We start from the raw sequence: 22,222 nt of genomic DNA on the forward strand, positions 1-22,222 counted from the left end.
TTTGACAAACCATTCCTTACTACTTACCTGATTCTGTTGGTTCATTATTAGATATTAATTAACATGGACTAATTAATAGTCTATGCATTATCCGCTAAAAATAATGAGATGAGATGGATGAGGTGATTGATGAGTTATTTAAAATTTATATAGCTGTTGAGGTGAACTTATAAGTTGAGGTTCCATAAAATCATCAACTCTGATGAAAACAATATTATTTGTATAATTTGCTTAAATGATTGTATATCTACACAATTTTAGTTTCAGGAAACATATAGCTTTGGATATTGCTATAGTGTTTCTAGACCTCTTTATTATTTCAGTGGAATATAAATATTAGATATATTATTACAACGAAGACAAATAAAAAATTATTATGCCTACATAGAGTATAAAAAATTAAACAATAAACATCGATTGATTTACGTCCTTTTACATAATATTAAAGAAAAAAAAATTTTATAAAAGAATATGGTCAAGATTTTACTATGAAACAATATAAAAAATTTATTTCATCCAATCACACTATTTGAAATTACTAAAAATGGAATACGTCAGCTAGAAGGAGGAATTCGAACAAAATTAAAAACAAATTGTCCAAAAAATAACATTCTAGTATGACATATCTATTATCTATTTATTACTTAAGCTGAAGAAGGAGAAATAAAAAGAGATTAAAATGTTATAAAAATCTCTTTTTCATTTGGAATACATTTGGAATTTCTCAGAACGAAGCTACCAGTACAACGATAGTTCTGTTTTAATAACGTTATGAAATTAAGATCAACGAGAGATCAAATTGTACTAAATTTATTCCAATTGCTAAAGAGTTTAAGGATGTTGGAGAGTGACATATTATAGATATTTTTCAGTTTATTGTGGAAAATGAAAGAGTATCCCATAGTTTAGTTATTGCAACGGAAGTAAACAGAGTCTCTGAACTTCGAGGTTTATAAGAAATATGTTCAAGTTTTTTAAAAAAAATTTTAATAGTCAAATATGCTGTTAGTTGCAAGTTGCTTGTCCTACATATATTATTCCAACACTTTAATTGATATTTTGATTGGTGAGATAACAGTATCTGGTAAGGCTCTAACATGATCAACTCTTTTGGAAGACAATAAACTTTAAAATGAATGAATGGTGTTTCTATATTTACTGTCTGTCATTTCATGCAATAGTTTATAGATTCAACTTTAACTTAAAAAGTTCATACTGTGAAGTGAAACTTTTTCTGTCCAATACGAAAGTAAATCAATCGTTTATGACTCTTGTGAGATAGAAATGGTTGAATGGTCTTTTCGCACTGGGTAAAAATATGTGTGTGTTATTGCAGTTGTACTCTTGACATACATATGATATACATAAAAAATTAAGTTTGGAATATGAAATTAGAAATATAAATAAATACATAAATATAAATAGGTTTTGGTAGACCTTTTTCTGGAACTGCTCATATTTAACATCAATATTTAAGAACTAATTTTTCGTCTATGCGACAAAAAATGTTAATAAGTATTTATTATAATCAATTCTAATAATTGAATATAATTTATTGTTATTAATTATTATTGATTTTTTGTGTTTATCTTCAAAAAAATCTTTTACATTTTAATAGCTTCCATGTGTAATATATAAATGATTCCAATTAATTTCTAATGAAGTTTAGGTTTAATAAATTTACGGCAGGTAAAGTGTTTATCAACTAATTTGCAAGTTGCAAGTAGTCTCACAGCTCCGTGACTATATGCTACATATTACACCACAATTAAATGCACATGGACTTTAGGAAAAAATAACACAATTGTATTTATTTACATAGTTTTGATCCTGGTTTTCACTAAACAAAATATTTTCAAAATCTCGTAAAGAAACAAACTTTTGTACTTAGGCGAGGATTGAGGCTTCTTGAGGCTAACTATGATGTTTAATCAGCTTAAGAAGTACCTTATAATAGCTATGTATATTTCTGCCAATATAAAAAAAGAAGAAGAAGGAAAAATAACATCATTTTGATTTTTGTTAGGTTTTCTATTTTTTTTTTTCGTTTTCTTAGCTTATTTCCAGATTTTTTATACTATATGTACGTACTACTTTAGCTTAAGACGGCTTTCATGCTTTCACATATGTTATTCTATTTGGCATTATTATTAATTTTTGTTGAAAATTAATATTTACAAAACACACCACACACAGAAATGGTTAATTTTAACTAATTTACCTTGAAAATGTGTTGAATAAAAATAAATTCAACTTTCTCATCTTTTTCATCTTTTAGATTTTTTGCTTAAATAAATAGATAAATAATTAAGTATTTCATAAATTTTCATGCAGCAATAATTTTTTTTTTAATTTTCTGATATGACACGTTTACACACTCAAAAGTTTTAAAACATTAAAGTGAATATATATATTAATTTATGTATTTATATATATTGGTATGTATATTAGTTATTAATAAATTTGCAAATATTTCTTAAGTTTTGATTAATTAATTGATTGACTAATTTTATATACAATTTTAATAAATATTTCAATCCCAAAACCAACAAAAAAAATTTTTTTTATATCGAACTGGGAAGGAAGTCTTATAAGATTAACAATATTGACCACATTTAATATGAATAAATTTCAAAAAAGTTTCTTGTGTTTCTTCTAAGTCATAATTAAATTGCATTTAAAGAATACATAGGTTGCTTAAGATCTTTCATTTTCAACTATATATACGTAAAATTATAATCTTTTTTTTTTAATTATTTTATTTATACGTGTATTAAATATTTAAATAGTATATAATTAAAATTGATTTTTTAAATGTAATTATTTAAGCTGCGCACAGGGCTTTTTCTAAAATTTTAGTTCTTTTATTTCTCCATATTATTTATGCCAGTTTACATATTTTATATATGATATTTTGTTTTTTGAATAAATGTACACATAAAGTTATATATAATATATTTAAAATTTAATAAATCAATATTTTTCGAAAATTTATTTATGTTTTTTTTTTTCAAATGAATCTGTGTTTTCCATGCTTCTTCTGCATTTGCTGCCTAACCCAAAAATCTTATATTTGTGAATATGGCCTTAGCGGGACGTTTACGATTGCAGAAGTTAACTGTCTTGCTATGGTTGCCCTTTCGGTTCTCGTGTAAATTCACCAAAAGCTTGAAGACATCCTCCTTGGTTGGTGTGCAAGCATAACGCAATTCCGGCTCATATGTGCTAAGACAAAAAAGAGAAAAATAGCCAAAAATTTAAACTAACAGCAAAAAAGTCATAGTCGTTCCATGCCGACTATAGCTTAACCTACATAACTACTAAACCAATTACTATCATTATAGATATTAGTATTATTATTTACTAAAAAAGTCGTTTATTAAAGTCATTTATTAAAGTCATTAATAAATTAATAAGTAAGTCATTATTAAAAGTGTTGTTTTAAAGCACGTTTGAAGTAGTTAGAATATAGAGAGCAAATTAGATAATGGATGAATAAAAAAAAGCAGTTAGGTAAGATAAAAGAACATTTCTTCATCTTTATCTATATATTAATGCCACTAAAATAATACGGTTAAAATATAAACGGAAGACAATATTATATTCAGATCTCATATTATATTATATCAGCCTTGATTTGATTTGCGGAGCTACAAGGTTAGAAAGATGGGGCACACTATAACAAGGGATGGGAAACATTGTTTTAATATCTCAGTATCTTGGTTATTTAAAGTATCTTATGAAAAAACATTCAAGTCCATTTATTTATATTTTTTAAAAAGAAAATAAAAAACGTGATATGTAAAAAATTAATCAAAAACGAATCCATTTTAACTAGTGCTTTAAATTTTTAGAGTGTTACGATGCTTGTGTATTTGGATCTGGAACTTTTGCATCAAACAAATCAAATCTTTGAAAATATTCAAGTTACACTGCTTTCATTTCATTTGGTTTGGTTTTATAAAAACAAACATAACTGAATATGCTTTAGTCCCTTATGGTGTTCGCACATATATGACCTGCTCTCTGGGATTGACCCAGAGAGCATGCTCGAACATCAAAATGATCAAAGTTTCGAATTGCTTTCATAATAATTGATTGAAATACTTGTATCATATTTATCTATTAAATTGTCTTCCTGCTGCTATTCCACATCCCAACTTTTAAACTTACCTACGATTTCTATTGTGTCGTTTCCAAGGATAACGACGGTAATAGCGAGAACGCTTGGTCATGCCTGTACCAGTGGGAAATAATATATTATTAGCGTCTTCAACGGGATCTTCCTCAACATAGACAAGTGGCAATACTTCGATAGTTGGATCCTGTAATGAGTAATAAGTAAGATAAACACTTAAAAATTAAATCAAAGATGGTGTGAAAGAGTGATAAATAACATATTAAGTTGAATATATTGAGTGTGTGTACGCACCTCCAATAGTTTCATTAAAACAGCGGACTTGCTAACAATATCCTGTTCTTCACGTAAATCATCTTCCAACTTACGTAGCATGTCAAATTTACTTGCTACCTCCAATTCATTGAAAACTGTGTCCGCATAATCTGGCTCCTCTGGTAAAGTACCCAAATCTTGTCCACTCGCCGCAATTTCGGCATTTAAAGCACGGAGTAATTCTGAGGTCAAAAAATTCGATGACAAACGCATTTCATGGAAACGAGAGGACATAAAAAATATGTAAAACGACAATAAACACTTCATAATTTTATAAAAATGAAAATGGAAAAATCAATATCATATGAAATTATTATTTTGTATATTAAAAAAAAATTACTTCAATAAAATTTAAATCGAAGGACTTTATTTTCCTGTTGAGTTTCATACAATAAAAATTATGTTTGGATTTTGACGTGTCGACAACTTTTGATTTGCATGTGTTTGAGAAACTTTTATCTGAATAAGGGATTCGGTTGGATTTATCTGTAAATATTAAAATGTCCTGGCGTTGTACACGAAACGGAAATTAGTTTTGCTGCCAATACATAAACTATTTCAGTGGGCGTGTGAATAAGACTTTAACATCTCAATTGACGGTTGATAATTACAAGAGGGCGGATAGTTGGATATATCCTTGTATTAAATAAAATTTAATAAATTCAAATATGGCTAACGGTCTTTCTTGTGATTTATGATTTATTTTATTTTAAGTCTGAAAATAACTAAAAATAATAATTTAAATTCTTGAACTTTTTCGAATAACTTAAGTACATAAATCGCTTAAAGTATATTTTTTGTATATAGTTCCCGATTTGAAAAAATTTCAAATTGAATGATTATTTCAGACTGAAATATTATCTTAAACAGTACGAGATAATCCCTTGAGGTTACGATTGTTGTGTTAGGAGAAGGACATCTAAATACGACACCTAGCGTAACGCAACTGACTTTAAAACGATCCACGCGGGGTCGTTTAAACGTAACTTTACTTGAAGTAACTTTTGCTGGATGAAAAAATTTTATTAAATATACCCGCGCATTTGGGTGCATCTAAATATACAAATATCAGTGGAATTTTTTCCAATCAAATTATGATTAATTTCAATGAAGATAATAAATTCAAAATACATTAAAAGTCATTGAAGAAGTCACGCGTAAAATTTTTTAATGTAATTTTAAATGATGGTCTCAAAAAACGAAAGGATATTAACTAAAAATGAAGAACACTACGAGCAGATGAGAGATGCTTGAAATCATAAAATGTTGCAATCAGGCAATGAAACTAAGCTGAATTATTGCCAAGTAACCGATGACGCAAAATTTACTTTGGGTGGATAACAGTGTGCACTGTACATTGTACAGACAACCTATCACCAGAAGAGACGCTGTGTTTGGGCTAGAGAAGGCAGATAACAAAGAAGTAGAAAGATACACGACAGTGACAATTCAATGGAAACATACGCAACATATTTAAGCTATAAAAGCATCTTTTCATTGTTGAAAACTTGTTGATTTTTCCACTTCATTGAGGCAGCCATCACAGCATGAAACGACCACAGCGATACCAGCAGGACGAACAGCAGGATAAATGGTTACAAAGCCGTTGGTAATAGCAGCAGCCAGAGAAATCTAGACCGGTACGACCAAAAGAGACACAAACGAAAAGAGCAAGAACATTCCATTTGGCATAGCAAAAGTTCGGTAATATTTTCTTTGTCCTGTTTATGCGGACTTAGGTTAAGAGGCAGGATATCTAAAACCAGTGCGAGTATGATTGGTGTTAAGCGCTTGTTAAATATTTTGTGTAGGCATTTCATATTTGCTTTTGAGTATCTAAGTTTATATAAAAATTTGCGGCAAATATTAAGGACACTTCAACCACAAAACCAATTGTAAAAGTCAAAGAGGATGAAACAGTTAAGTGGTTTTCCCATTCAATTATTTTTTAATATTTGTCAGAAGTTGTTGTTTTGTGTTTTGATAGCTGAGATACGTTTAAAGTGCTTTTGTAGATTTTTAAGTACAACATTTATTTATTAATTTTTTTTTGAATTTATTTATTTATTTGAGTTCTTTGTTCTGGTTTGAGGACCTCAATTTAAATTTTAAGTTACATACAATTTCTATTTAAAAATTGTACTGTGAAAGCTCCCATGAACAAAAAGCTAGGTACAAGCATTCAATTTAGCTGGTTCTCATTTCTTATACAAAGTAACATATATTCTATCTTTAATCGGATAGAATTGTTAGTAACGTCTCTGTCCACTTATAAAGGATTCATATATTAAGAGTTAGTAATCTCCATTTATTTTTGTTAATGGTACCAACGTGATTAAATATCTTTATACTAATTCTTCTTCAAATTATTTTAAAGTTAGTATTTGTTTATTTATATAATTAAGTAAGTCACTATTATTAGAATGACAATGATAGACCGCGATCTAAAAGATCTATAGCACTAACCCCATTAAATCAAACTATATCTCATACTTAGAGATCTCAAACTTTATTCTGTTCAATGAAATCCATATTAAAGAACTTGCAATATTATTTTATACGTAAGCAAATTATTATTCTAAGACGGAGAATGGTAGCTGTTAACAAATAATATCTGATGGTTAAAGCCATCTTTAAATAGTGGCATTTAACAGTAATATTTTCAGTTAGGAAATCAGTGATTAATCGAAGTTAATATCTTTTCAGACTAAGAAACTTGTCACCATTTTTGTGAAGAACTCGTAGGAAATATGTGGATAGGTTAGGGTTTTCACAACTTCCTTCAGCCTACACAAATAGCTTATATTCGCTGTACTGTGTCGCTATGTATTGAAAATGTTTGATAAGTAGAGTTAAACTTTTTTCTACCAGACAGGTTTTATGAGCCAATTCAGATATGAGACAAAGTGGATTATGCAGGAGTTGCCAAGATGAAGAATAGGTAAAATCAATCAACCACTTCCCGTGGCTCTGTTCAAGACTGCAGACAAGGCGACTTTACTATCTCGGGGATCGCTTTCTCACTGGTCTGGCAGAGATAACGAAAGCAAATTAATCGGATCTCCTTAACTGCTTCTGGAAAACCAAATGGTTTAACAATAGGATAACACGAAGATAACAAAATTTAACAACTCCTTTGAGGGCATCAGAATGGGCAATATATGGCTCCTAGTGGAAGTATAAATAACTGTCAGCATGCGCCTTTTTAACCTTACCTAACCTAACCTAGATATGAGACTCTTGCTGATTTGGACCAATTCAGATTTAGTGGTCCAATATTGTTGTAAAGTAGTTATAAAACTACCTTATTGTCCAAATATATAGCGTATCTCTGTCAATGGGAAAGTTTTAACAAATAATTCAAGAATCTCATAAGCCAGATTTAATAATTTATAATGAAATGTACTACGAATAGTAAATAAAACTAAGGGATGTGTTGGCAGTTTGGTTGCGGTGGATGGTCAGCAGATATGCTTCTGTTTTTCATAATAAGTAACTAACTGTCATTTTAAAACCGCATTTCCCTCAAGCAACACCAATAAATAAAAAAAAGTTGTTTAGTTTTGTTAATTTATTTTAGACAGAACAGGCATCAATGTTTTGAAGATATTATCTTCCAATAATCAAGGATGACATACAATGTCAATTAAGTTCAATTTCGACTAACTTTAATCGAAAAGATAAAAGATATTAATTTTAATAATGATAATTATTATTTTAAATTATATTTGATAATTTTCAAATATATTTTTTTATTTAAAATACAATCCTAAGAATGCATTTAAGATGTACTTTGTTGTTAACTTATAAACCATGAATAGGCATAACAAAAATGTGGAGCAAAAATGTTGTCGTTTCCTCTATTATGGCTCAGCAACGGTTTAATTGTGGAGGTTGATCTCACAAAACAACAAATTGTACATATTGACATGTATATTTATATTCATTCATTTTTCCTATTCCTGAGGATATCTTTTATTACCAGGACAACAGTGGACGCATTTAAAATTCAAGTTAAAGTTTCAGTGTAGGAGGACTACTGCAGTAGAGCTGAACTCGTATAATTAAATTATTTTTTTGGTTGACGTCATTATAATTTTAAGTCAATTTTAAAATTTGAATTTGAATTTTAATTCTTAATTTCTATTGCATTTAAAATTTTTCATACCTTAAATACTTTATCACTTTCTGTAGGTCATACAAATTGCTCATCTGTAGCAATTGGTTTCCGGAAATCGTTTCGAAAACGATTCTAATAATATTATTTCTTTAAAATGATATATATTTGTATGATGAGCATGCTCATTACTTATACATATTTATTGATAGAGAATACAATATTCATAATTAAACTGGATTGGGTGTGAAATCAGAGGATAGCAATGCATCCTTTGGTTGAATTTCTGGTCGCGTGCAAATGGCGAGATAATATTTTGTTTTGATAAATGTTTAATAAAAGTCAATTCATAAGTGGGCGATTCCAAGTGGGCCATCATCAAGGGCTTTACGTTAATGCAACGTCAAAATTGCAAATCATAATTAGAGTTATAAAATGCGTCCTATTGGTTTCCATGAATTATGTGAACCCATTTCGTTCATGCACTTATTCGTAGTTATAATTTACACTATGTTTAGTCATAAATTTAGAAAATTCCAGCCAAACTGCTTAATATCGTTTAAAATGCCTCTGTAATATTGTTGAATATAAATGAAGCCAGGACAACGAGCCTGACAATACATTGATTGATGTTTAATAGGTTTTCTCTACTGTTATGCACTGCTATGTACTGCTGTGTACTGCTGTGTACTGCTGTGTACTGCTGTGTACTGCCGTGTCCTGGCTTCTGGCTTAACACTTTAACACATTTGTAAACCGAAATTATCTGACAAATTGTGTGTGAAATTGTGCGCAGTTATGAGCAGGACATCAACATTTGGTGGCAACAATAAAAGGATATTCGTTGAATATGCCAGCAGTTACCAGGTGAGTAAATGGCTCTGGCTTTTCCAAAAGGTTAAAATATTACAACGAAAAAGTAGTAGAAAGAAGATGAAATTATTATGGCACAATTATAATTGAAGGACATTTCTATGGTTGCAGATTATGCACACTGATTGGAGTGCTCGGCAACAGCTTTTCTTCTAGTTAAAGCATTTCAACAAACACATTAGAATCTGTCAATTTGCTTATGAGTCTCTTTTAATAACCAAATTTGTATAAAGTTCAAGTTACTTAATAAGAGACACAAAACAGATTATGTTTTTCTTTAACAAAGAAAAATATTAAGTTCAATATTTTACTATGGATTCTGATTTTCCAGCAAATTTTTGTTTTTCATTATTTTTATGAAAGAAATACTAAGAAACATCAAATACTTGATACTTTATATTAGCTTAAATCATCGGTTTTTGTATCAATGTATATACATATTGTATATAAATTAGCACAAGAAATTAGTAATAATAATATATCATCGTTTTATTTTTCTTAAATTAGTTGGTATAATAACTTATTTGAGTTGCAGGAGTGCTTTTATCGTTTATCGTTTATTTTTTATGAAAAATTGAAAAATTTGGTTTGTATTTAATTCTTACGCACCACAGATGATTTTTGGAACTTCAGAAAAGGAACTTAAAAAGACACTACTCGAACTAGAAAATAAACAATAAATGGGGTAAAAGATAATGTGTAACGAATCAATACAATAATTGTCCGATGATTTGAGCTGAACGCCATGCAAATAAGCTCTTATCAGTGCATGCAAATTTGGCTACCAAACCATATCTTTCGAACATTTGTTGGACCTGTGTCCATACTTCTATCAACTACGAGCTCAAATCTCTCTAGATACGACAATAAGTTTACTTCTAAACCATTCCAATAAATACTAATTCAAGACACCACGTAGATTAATAAATAAGGCATAAATATCGAAAAAAGAATAGTAATATATGTTAATACATATGACATACAAATTTTATGGGAGGTATACATTATATTGAATCAATATCAATATGAAGTAATATATATAACATACAATTTTATGAGAAATATGTTATAAAGATAGCGTCAACAAATTCCATTAGAAACATATTATTGAATTTAGTATTAAATATAATCTAAATATAATCTGTTTTAGGTTAATATAAATTATTATAATGACAAGATAAGATATTTTCAGATGTTTAATATAGTTCTGAACTTGATTCTCAACTTGAGATTGCAGAAGATTACATATGTGTATTGGCCGACCAAAGTCTATTGTGGTAGATGCGTAAAAGATAGGAATCATCAATTGTGATAAATGCAGAAAGTGCAGAGAGTTTAGAATATAGAAAACTTTAAAACACTTTTTTTGGTTTCGTCTTTGGTCTGAAAGTTCAAGTAGCTATGACTTGGATGTTGTTTTCATTCGTAATATATTTTAACTATTATATATAGGTATTACATATTATATATATATTTTAAGTATTATATATTATATTAACAAATAAATTAATTATAATTAAAGTTTATAGTACTTTTGCTATTAACCCAACAAAGAGAACTTGACCATTTCATGCAAATGCTACAATGTTTCTCAGATCTGGTTCCTGAAAAAATAGAATATAGACAAACGTGAAAAAACCGACGAGAAGAATGGATATTTCAAGAAAAAGCTCTATCAGAACTGTTCTTTACACTGAAATTTATAACATGAGTTGGTTTGGGCATTTATGACTATAGTTTGGTTTCAAATGTTTGAAAATTTTATTTAGAGATTAATATTGTTGTCTAATCTAATCTTGAGAATCTTGATTGTGTCAAGCATTATTTAGAGGGGCTTAGTAGGTTGGAACGTCGTTGGAAAAAAATAGTTGAATTAATAGGAGGATGGGGATAAATAGTAACAAAAGAATTAAAAACATTTCTTTCTACATTGGATGTAAAATTTTTGAGCAACTCTTGTTTTCAGAGGATATAATAGTTTTAAAAGAGCATTGGGTTTGGACGTCTTATGTTTATACTTGTTTAAACTCAAAAAACAGAAATGTTTTTTTTAAATGAACCAATTTTAAAGATGTTTAAAACTTTTTGTTGGTAAAATTTTTGTCTTGATAACTCCAAACGGCAAATTCATCCCTTCTTTGCATGTTTCAGGTCATGGATATTCTTTTGCGTAATCAAACAAAAATTAATTTTGAAATCCTTTTTTTAAATAATGATAAAGTATTCTGTCTGGGTGTAGTGTGCATTTCAGGATACAAAAACGGAGGACAAATTAAAATATTTACTTATTGTGAGTAATGAGCGGAATTTGTATGCTTAACACATATTTACCACAAACTTTAAAAATGGAGTTGTGTTTCTATTCAGTTTCCTTTTCTCATTTGCTAAGTAATATTAAATATTTTCTACGCAAATAACAGCAACTTTTAATAAATGTCAAAGGCGTTAAAAATTAATGACTTCAAACTGACACCAGCAAAATGCGTTAGAATCTTTCTCAACATCCCATAATACACCAGCCTCCTAAGCTGGTGGATTGTAATGCCTGCAACTATGAGGCAGTAGAAATACAACCAAAAGTAGATTTACTCGACTTCAAAGCAAACCTCAAGACTTTAAAACTACCCTCGTTCGTGTGCATGTGGAACGAAAGACAAAGGTATTGCCCGCTACTGCCTATATGCGGATGAAGTCCTTTAGCCTACAATGTTTTCGCGTTTAGCGCGTTTTTTGGCCTTGGTTATTATTTGTTTGTTGACTTGTTTTTGCTACTTACCATCGCCAGGATCATATACTGCACGCTCATTAAGCTCCCCAGAATCGTGCGGTTGAAACGAGACACTTCCGGTGGCTGCGTTCATATATGTTGCGGCCGGATATGCCGCCATTAGTTCAGCGGCAACATTTTTCCCAACAGTGGACTGCGACAGCGTTCCTACTGACTGAGCCGACGGTGACGAGGCAACAAAGGCGCTCACTAACCAACTGTTGCAAGCACAGATCGTTGCCAGAGCAAAGCAAACGCTTATGACGGTGTCAGGCTTCATTTGAATCTATTTTTGCTATTCTATTTATTAGCCTTATATTTTTATTATTGTTTTTGTATAGTAAGTAGCTGTTGTTGGTGTTGTCGGTGTTGTTGTTGTTGCTGTTACAGTGAATGCTGTTAAAATACTTGTGGTTAGCGTTGCTGTCTTACGGTTTCGTTAATTGATTTTGCTGTGCTACTGCTTTGCCGTTGTTCTTGTTTTAGGCCGCACAAAAAACGAAATTCTGGAAGTAGAAAAAAAAGCAAAAAAAAGCAAATATGTAAAAAAAATTGATAATAATAACAACAACATATTTATGAAGGTAATTAACTTAATTCCTGTCCGTCTTTCCATTGCTAAATTAGTCTATGTGTGTATGTGTGTACGTGTGTGTGTGTTTTGCTATGCTTGCTTTTAGCAATGTTTTAATCCATGAGCTTTAAAGTGTACGCTACAGTAGCATCGTACTTTGCCTATTTCAATACAGTGTTGAGTAACGTGTAAATTTGCTGCTATTGCTGCATATGTGCCAAGTTATCTATGGAATTGTAGCTTTTTTTACTCATACTTATACTCATTTTGCCTTATGCTGTTCATTTACTCTTTTGGCATACGTTTTCTTTATTATGCTTAACTTCTTTTGTTTTGTTTATATTTTTCTTAAACAAAGCGAGCATAATTAATATAAATGAGCTTGAATTGTTTGTGTGTTGGCGTGTTGGCGTGGCGTACGTACGACATAACGACTACGCCGTTCCCTTGTCTGCGTCGAGTGGGTGTTCACAAGGGGAATTGCAGCAATGATGTGAAATGTGTTTGGATATGTTTCCCATGCGGTTGCCAAAGACGTTGGCCTTTGTTATTTTTCTAGGCGATTTCGATGGGAATTTCTTAATTGTCATCGTGAATCCTTGAGTGTTTTTCATACACATACACTTTTCGGTTTAGGTCAAGTGAGAGTTTTTATGTATATTACATACGGAAATTGATGTTATTCTTCTTAACTTAATTAGCAAAATTAAGTTTAATTAAATGCACTACACATATTTTTATGTAAATATATGTTTCTGGAAACAAAAAAAAAAGGATTGACAGGGACAGGGAAGTCTACAAACTTGAAAGCGGAAAACTTACTGAGAACGGAATGTAGTCAAATTTCTTGTATATTATTTTTGTGTCTTACTAACTAATAAACTACAATGTATTTGTTTCTCCAAAAACTCGTTGTTGTTGCAAGTTCGTCGTTTCATTTTTGTACATAAGTTTTGCATTTGAGTGATTTTAAAATAACAAAATCTATGGCAAGTAAATATACCATTAGTATTGAACATATTTGAAATATGCTTGAAACATTTTTTTAAATTATATTCAAAACGTGATTCAAATTTTATTTAATTATTTTATTTAAATTATGTAATATTAATTTTTATGCAGTAACTTAGGTTTATTTGTTCATAAAACTCTATAGCTATAGTTCAAATTATGGCTACATCATTATATTTCAGGATCTTATTGCTTACCATTATAACATATTATCATTTTACTTATAAACATCTAGTTTTATGTATCTAAACAAATAATTAAAAAAACATTATATTTTAGTAAGTAATATTTAGTTAACATAAGTCATAAATAACTGAGAAAAATTTCTTCAAGTGTATTTTCTTTATCATTTTACTTGTGCTAATAATGTATAAAACTTATTGTTATCATCTTCATAACAGGGTGGTTCATCTTAATTGTAACTAGCTTTATTGATTTCACTGGAACTAGCAAAGAATCTATTATGTTAGTAAAAAAATGAAATATTGAATAGAACTGTGATTATTTTGCAGAATAATAAGAATAATACCGAATAATATTTTTATTATAAGCGAATTTAGATATTGCGTTACGATTTATTAACTATTATTATATATATCTACTGCTTTCTTTCTTTCCAATTAAATTAATTGTTATATTAAAAAAGATTGTTTTTCACACAAGATGGCGCTGGAGCATGTGTGGGGGGTTCGTCACAGATCGTCCTTTTTTTTGTTCTGTGCTGTAAAAATTTCTCAATTGAGCTAATCTTAAAAAAAAATTATTAAATATGTTTTATAGAAAAGACATATAGTATGAGAATACAGACATACGAACGGCTACAAAATATCAAACATAAAAATTTTTGATAGTTGGGACGGTCATCGGTAAGTAGTTCCATTTCAGTTTTGTTTTTGGACTGCAATGTCAATTTTATTCCAAATCCTATTCTAAATCATAAACTTCATGGAATATATGCTACACTCATGAGCAATAAAAAATTTTGTTGAGAAGAAGTTGCCTATACAACAGAATTTTGCTCCATGACACTAAGAAAGCTCTCATCATTAGTAACGGCGGGCAATGTTCCATTCTTCTATTTGATCGTATATGCTGACACGGTTTGCAGATTTTAACAGGCTCGACTTCTTGATATTGGCTATGAGACATGTTTTGGTAAAGTTCTGAACTAATAAAATTTTAGAACGTTAATTTGTTTAAAAAAGGAATTGTTTGTGAATGGATGAAGATTTTGGCGGTTCATATTTGTATTTTGTGAATGTCGGTGTTCGATCAGACTTAGAGCCATTGTTTGTGTCAAAAACGTCCATGTCGAATAAATTATATTCATTGATATTGATTAAGTCTTTAAAAATTTTTATCGTAATTGATGAAGTGGTTTTCTTTTGCAAAAACCAATCCATATGCTTGAATAAATATAATTCCGTTTAAAAAAAAAAAAATAAAGCGTTGTGAAAAGTGAAACTTCCATTAGGTGACCCTGTAGTTTTTTCTCATTTTACGAGTACTTGTGCCAATAAAGAACAAAATATATTGATAGTATATACATTCTTACATGCTTCCCTAGACTGATTTACAGGCAGACAGTGGGGACGGTGGGAAAGAGACAAAGGAAACAATAAAAATAGTGAAAGCAATTCGTTGTACAAACTCGTATCTAAAAGTAATTCATGTCAACATGTTGACCATTGGGCAATCCATAAAATGTTTTTGTTTCTACTAATAACCTGTTGACATTCGTATTATTCTGCGTCCAGCCATACATGGATATTAAGTGAAGTGGAGGAAGTCTCAATTTTTATTAAATTTAATTGGTTTTCTTAGTTAATAAGGATTTACTAGATTTTTAATGAAACAATAAAATATAAATGGAAAGACAGAAAACATATTGATTGCCCATTAAGATACTCTTAAGTTTGCCTATTTACTCGTTTCCCTTATTGCAATTCAGGCACTAAAATTCTCGTCATGCTGACCGCGTGTATTTTGGTTTAATGGTCCAAGATACTGTCAAATGGTTTAACTATTTTGGATGCCAAAAACCGTTAATGGCAGCAAATGTCAGACTAAGTTTATTTGATAAATAAATTATTAATTACATTTTTATTGCCAGCGAAGTTTTGGATGTAGCTTAATTTAAACCTAATACTTGCAGTATTCCCATACCCATTAGTGGCTAAAAATGACTGCAATCTAAATTTACAAGGAGTTTATTTTTTAGTTTTATTCTAAAATCTGAGCTTCTTTTATTACAATTTTAAAAACAAATTAAAATAATTGATTTACTTCCATTTCCATTTACTCTCTTAGGAATTATTTTCCAATCGTGTAGTCGTTTACTCGGCTTGTTTCCAAGCATCTAAGGTAAATTGTTTTAAAAGTATTTCTCCATTAGATGCTTAGGCAGAACTTAACTATTTTCCGAAATTTTCTTAATTTCAGTTAGAAAACAACTTCAAAGACAAATTGAATTAATTTTTGTTTTTTACACTTCAACAATCTTTTTCAAAATGCTTTTCAATCTCAAATTACATGAGCGCATGGAGGAAGAAATGTTTAGAAATTTTCGCGTAAGCTCAGCTGAAGGCTAGGACACTTGCTATATAATTAACTTCCGCTCCTATTTTTGCTTTCAATTACTAATCACAAATTAACTCAAAATAATTACAGAGAATGTTGTACATAACTGCCTCAGATACTTTGACATGGTCACTTCTGCAGAAAACCTGAAATTAGATATTACGACAAGGGATAAAAAATCTGAGACAATGCTGAGACAAATTTTGAAGTAATTTTTAGTGATAATTTCATCAAAAATATTGAATATTAGTTTAAAATAATGGATTTCATTAATTCAAATACGACCACATTTTCTTTCACTTCCTAAGAAGTTCTGAAATCTTCTATCGTTATTAATAAATGACACAATATGCAAGGGGAATTTGCACAATAAAATATATACATAAGAAAATGTATTTATTGGACTCTTGTCAATTTGAAATGAGAAAAGAAACAGATAATTTTAAAAATTATCGACATCATTTAACGTAATTAAGTCAGACAATAAAAACGTCGTCATCACAAAGTGGACTTACTCTCATGCTTTTTATGTGTACTGCATTGAAACACAACATAAGAAAATACATTAGATTTATAAAAATATTAATATAATATCGTAATCTATAATTAAATTTTGTCAGAAAATTGAAACGAAAGCAATAGCAGAGCATGGGACATAGTCCAAAGTTTAATATTTAGGAAATTATATTAAACAATTAGCTGTGTTTTACTAATTGCATATAAATTAATAGCAATATAAAAAGAGAAAAAAATAGATATGGAAGAATAAGAAAAATTTAAAATGGTGAAAATCTAAGAAATCCGATGGACGGGACAAGGACACTGTAAACGAGAACATTGTGACATCTAAATTTGGCGACCAACGATTTTGGAGCACTCGGTACTACAAACTGGCGACATCAAGCAATTGATCGGGCTGGCTGGTGGAGGCTACTCGATGCAGCCTAGGACGACTCAAGTCTTTTGCATCTTTAGCCATAAGAACAATATGGGTGATAATTTGGACACAACAAATTTAAAACCTAATGAATTTGATATTTACTAAAATTTATACTACCACATACAAGTATATATATATTATATCAGTATTAAAAAACACAATAACTGCAACTAGGAAAAAAATAGAAAGGAAAACACTGTGATAATGAAATAAAAAAATACTCGACATTATACCTAATACAGTACAGTAACTAAGTCATACAGTGAAAGCGCTGCTTTAGATATGAATTGTCTTACTAAATTGAACTAACATCAATTGACTTTACACATGCCAGGCATTTACATCTCAAATATATATGTACCATTAAACAAATAATAATCAAAATTGTAGAATAACTGATTGTGGAACAATCAAACGCAAGAATAATTTCATAACTCATATTACCACAAACTAGCAAGTTGCTAGCTAACAGCACTAAAAATGCGGAAAACAAAACAACTGAGAGTAAAAGTATTAGCTAACAGCGTTAAACATTAAAAGAGTTAAAAGAGATATTTTTTTACTTAAACGGGCGAGTCCTGTCTATCCTTCTACGTTGCTCATGTGTCCAGTCATGGTATGATAATAGACCAGTAGTTGTGTTCAAGTGGACACCGGTACGGTCATCACTCCAATCTAACCCTACCTAAGTAGCAAACTTGCCAAAAAGAGCATGTAACAAAGTTTTGAAAAATTATTTTTTTGATATTAAGATTCTCTAAAACTTGACTTGTAGACTTTATTGTAGAGTTACATTTTTGTTCAGTGCATATATGACATATGAAAAATCGGTTTATTGCTTCATTGAATTATTTTTAGTCATACCATAACTTAATTTTCGTCGACACTCAGCACATTCATTTTCATATTCTATAATATTGAGCTCCAATAGACTGTTTGAGTGTTTCTGTTTCTGCTAAATAAATTTGATCTTACCTGAGGGAATTTGTGGATATGCTGGATGGCAGCTTGATTTCGCCACAGTTCTAGCACTTGTTTTCTGTCTTGTGTCAACATGTTAATTAAGTCAATTATTTCATTTTTGTTGTTGTTTTACTGTTGAGCCAGTAAAGTTTGAAGTTTGTTTGAGAATTTGTGGTAAACAAGCTCAACAATAATAAAAAGGCAAAATAATTAAAGCTTCTATAAAAATTAGAATGCTTCACTCGTACTTGCAGGAATTTCTTCAAAAATAGTTTTTAATTCCTTCAAATTTTGCTCTGAATTCAAGGTTTACTCGGATAAAAACACTGGAGACCTTATGTAATTTTTAATTTTTTATGTGAGGATAAAAACTAGATCAAGGCTGAATTAATTTTGAGATTCTAATTTTTATTTAAAAAAAACAATAAGAGTTTACATAAACTTTAAATTAAAGCTAAATATTTAATTTATTCTACTTTTTTATAGACATTTATTTCCTTAATTATAATCAAGGCGTTCTGGATTATTGGTTAGGTTCTTTTGTGTTAAAATAGAAAATCAATAAAATTTTGAAAGAGTTTCTAATTTATTAATCTTATTTTTTAAAAAAATAACTTAAACGTTTTGAAAAAGAGTTAGTTATTTATCCTAACAAAATAGTGCCGGTAATATTTACACAATACTTTAATTAAATTCAACAAAATTATTATTAGACTGCAGCTATTACTCCTCTTTCTTTGTACTCCATGCCCTTGATGATTTATAATTAATTGCAAAACCCCATTTTCTATGCTAAAACACAGTAAAATAAGTAAAAATCCGAGTGCGAGCTCATCTCAACAGCACCAAAGATATGTATTAGAAATATGTGAAAAAAATAAATAAAAGGAATCAAAAACGCTCCTAATCTTTAGCACAATAGATATTGCAAATCAAAGTTTTTTTCTTCTAGTGTTCTTTAATCTTCTTTCCAGCATTTTTTGTTATAAATATATAGTAATTTAAATATAGAAATAATATTAAATTACAATAAACTCATCACAATCTTTGGCATTTGATATGACGCTGTCTAGAATTTTCTTTTCATACCAAATGAGAATTATAATTCAAATATGAAGACATGAACACATCAACTAAGAGGCAATATTTGAGTAGTTTTTCTAGTGAATTTATATGCATTGCTTTATAAATAAATTATGATTAAATCTATTTCTATAATCATTGTAATAGTTTGGTAATTCGAAAAAGAGTATAAAAATAATTGTAAAAATTTAATGTCAAGATTAAAAATTTTAAATGTTAAAGTTTTAATGGAGTTGAAGTATTATATAACCAAATCGTTGCTATTTATATTAATCGTCTTGTTGTTAGAACAAGACCTTAATAAAATGCTTCACATCATCAACTGATGGACTGCATTAGCAGATTGAGGGAGAGAAAGAGCTCAATGCTCTGTAGTGAACTACTGAACTGTTGTGGCGAGAGGATAAAGAACATCAAAAAGAACGCACTTATGATGAAATTGTCATGCATTATAAAAAGATCAACTGCATTTTCTAACTCCTTTTCTAATAATTTTTTGAAAAATTAGAATCAACAAAAACATATTTGAAAGTAAGGTTTAAGCCTTAAGTGCTTTGAATTCAATCGCATTAATTTTATCTACAAAAAGGTTCAAGCTTTACAGAGCTTTAACCTTTATTTATTCCTTTTTCTGTGATTCTTTATTTCCATTTCCTAACTATATTCCTAAGCATTATTTAACTGTTTTCATCACATTCGTTAAAGTTAAAAATCGTCTCGGTTATATATTTATCTAACGACCGAGGGTTTTTGGATTTGGGTCTTGTAATATAATCTTTTCTAAAGTAATTTTTTGAGTAACAGTCATTCTATGCTTTGAGAATTTGGGAAGTAAGTCATGACCCTGCGGAAAGAATATTATGTATAATATTTAATACTTTTATCTTCATAGTTCTATTTATTTTTCTGTAGATCATTTAGAATTGATGCAGGTCATCTTCTTTATCGCTATGGTTGTAGTTATCGGGAGGAATATTGAAAATATATCGTCCTAAAATATCGTCTTAAAAAGCTTGATTTTTATGTAGAACTTAATGATAAATTCAATTCAGTAACAGAAAGTAAACATTTTTCTGTCGTTTTTTGTGGAAAATTGATTTAATGGCATTATGGTGCGTATGAGTGACATATAGGACGCCTGATAAATTAATTTTTTTTAATTACTGCTAAAAGAAATACCACATTGAATATATTTACTTTTTAAGCAGAAATTTTTGGTTAATCTGAATCATAAATAAACATTTTTCTGATATGTTGCTCTTTATTTTTTACTGAAAAATTGTGTGTAGGTATGTGTTTGGAGTGAGGTGAAGGATTAATTAATTTTAAAAAAATACTTGTAAAGACAATGACATCTTGAAACTTTTGAGTTTTATGTAAAATAATATTACAAACTTAAAACAAAAATAATATATAAGAATTTTATTAGTATATTGATCGGTATATATTCATACATTGGCAATATAGTACGCATATGCTTGATGTGTTTTGCGGGAAAAAAATTTTTGAAAATTATAAATAGTAATGCCATCCCGAAAGTTTTTATTTCTAAGTAAAATTTAATACTTAATCTAAGTAAAATATAAACAATGAGAATTCCCGGTATGCATTTGCAAAATTTTTTTTTTGAAATTTAATGGTTAATATTAGTACTTAATATTAGTATTAGTATTAAACAATCTTAACTGTTTAAATAGTTTCTTAAAAAATTTTAATTGTTTTATTAATTTCTTAAATGTTCAATTAATTATTTTTAGAACGCAACAAATTTCAAGTCTGTATCATTTATATAGCCTGAGATATGGCCGTTTAAAAATATATGTACAATGCTAATTGTCCAAACCCCATGAGTTCATATCTCCTAAAAAAAAAATTTTAAAATTTTATCCCAAGATACGTGTCTTCTTATTTTATGAAAGAATTGTAGCCAAATGAGAGATGATGATGTGATTTTTTGCCAAAAAAGGTGAGTTGAGCACTAATAGCTTGCATAAGTATAATGAAAAGGTTTACTTCGTAATTTATCTAACAATCTATATTGATGAAAATTAAGTCGGGTATTGATATTTATAATATTCGATTGCACTACCTTAGATCTACCTCCCGTCCTTTTACTGAGATGCAGTAAGATGGGTCATTATTCACTATCTTTACCACAAAAAATTTTCATTACTTTATTTAAAAAATTAAAGTTCGTATTGGGGTGTCTCAATTTGTGTTTAAAACAGAAAAAGAAAATTTCTCTCCACCTACATTCTCGTATTATTATTATTTCTATAGTTTTTTTTGTGATATTCCTATTTTAAAAATGTGAAGTGTTATTACGTATACTTGATGTCTTCAAGGCCTACGGTTTGGACCACATGTCAAAATGACTGATGACAAAACAAAGAAATTCGAAATTTCTATTTTTCGCATTCTTATTTAGTTTTTTATTGCGAAAAAAATATAAATGTAGAAGAAAAAAACTTAAAATGAAATCCAAGACTCAAGAAAAACATGAAAACAATGCTAGTTCTGTCCAAGAAACATGAAGAAAGAATAGAATAATTAAAAGAACAATCGAAGCTGGTTTTTGAATGCGTTCTCCTTACGCTTTTGCGTTTTTTGCGCTCCTGAAAGTGCTTATTTGCGGGTATACGTACATTTTTTATGAGTAACCAAAACGTCAGACGAGCACAGACAAAAAAATGTTGCATAGCTCCAGGCGCAAGCAAAGGCCCAACAGCCCTGAAGTTTGCTTTGATTTGATTGTTTTGCTATTACTATTTCTGTCGGTGTATATAAGTGATTGCTGTTTTTGTTTTTTATTTTTAGTAAACCAACACTTAAACATTTTTATTTGATGCCGACGACTCTAC

The 22,222-nt window shown here is 29.3% G+C and overlaps 1 protein-coding gene across 1 annotated transcript in view; it reads right to left on the bottom strand.

Moving 5' to 3' along the window:
• Positions 1–2,948: 2,948 nt before the first annotated feature.
• LOC119690184 overlaps positions 2,949–22,222 on the bottom strand; it is a 32,952-nt gene continuing 13,678 nt past the window's right edge. The window contains exons 2-5 of the mRNA XM_038105190.1: positions 12,220–12,716; positions 4,433–4,635; positions 4,174–4,325; positions 2,949–3,225 (exon numbers count right to left, since the gene is read on the bottom strand). Coding sequence (XP_037961118.1) covers positions 3,054–3,225; positions 4,174–4,325; positions 4,433–4,635; positions 12,220–12,490 — 798 coding nt within the window. The 5' untranslated portion in view covers positions 12,491–12,716 and the 3' untranslated portion in view covers positions 2,949–3,053. The remainder of the gene's footprint in view (positions 3,226–4,173; positions 4,326–4,432; positions 4,636–12,219; positions 12,717–22,222) is intronic.

The sequence above is a fragment of the Teleopsis dalmanni genome, chromosome X (assembly GCF_002237135.1).
Source record: "Teleopsis dalmanni isolate 2A chromosome X, ASM223713v2, whole genome shotgun sequence".
Classification (NCBI taxonomy): domain Eukaryota; kingdom Metazoa; phylum Arthropoda; class Insecta; order Diptera; family Diopsidae; genus Teleopsis; species Teleopsis dalmanni.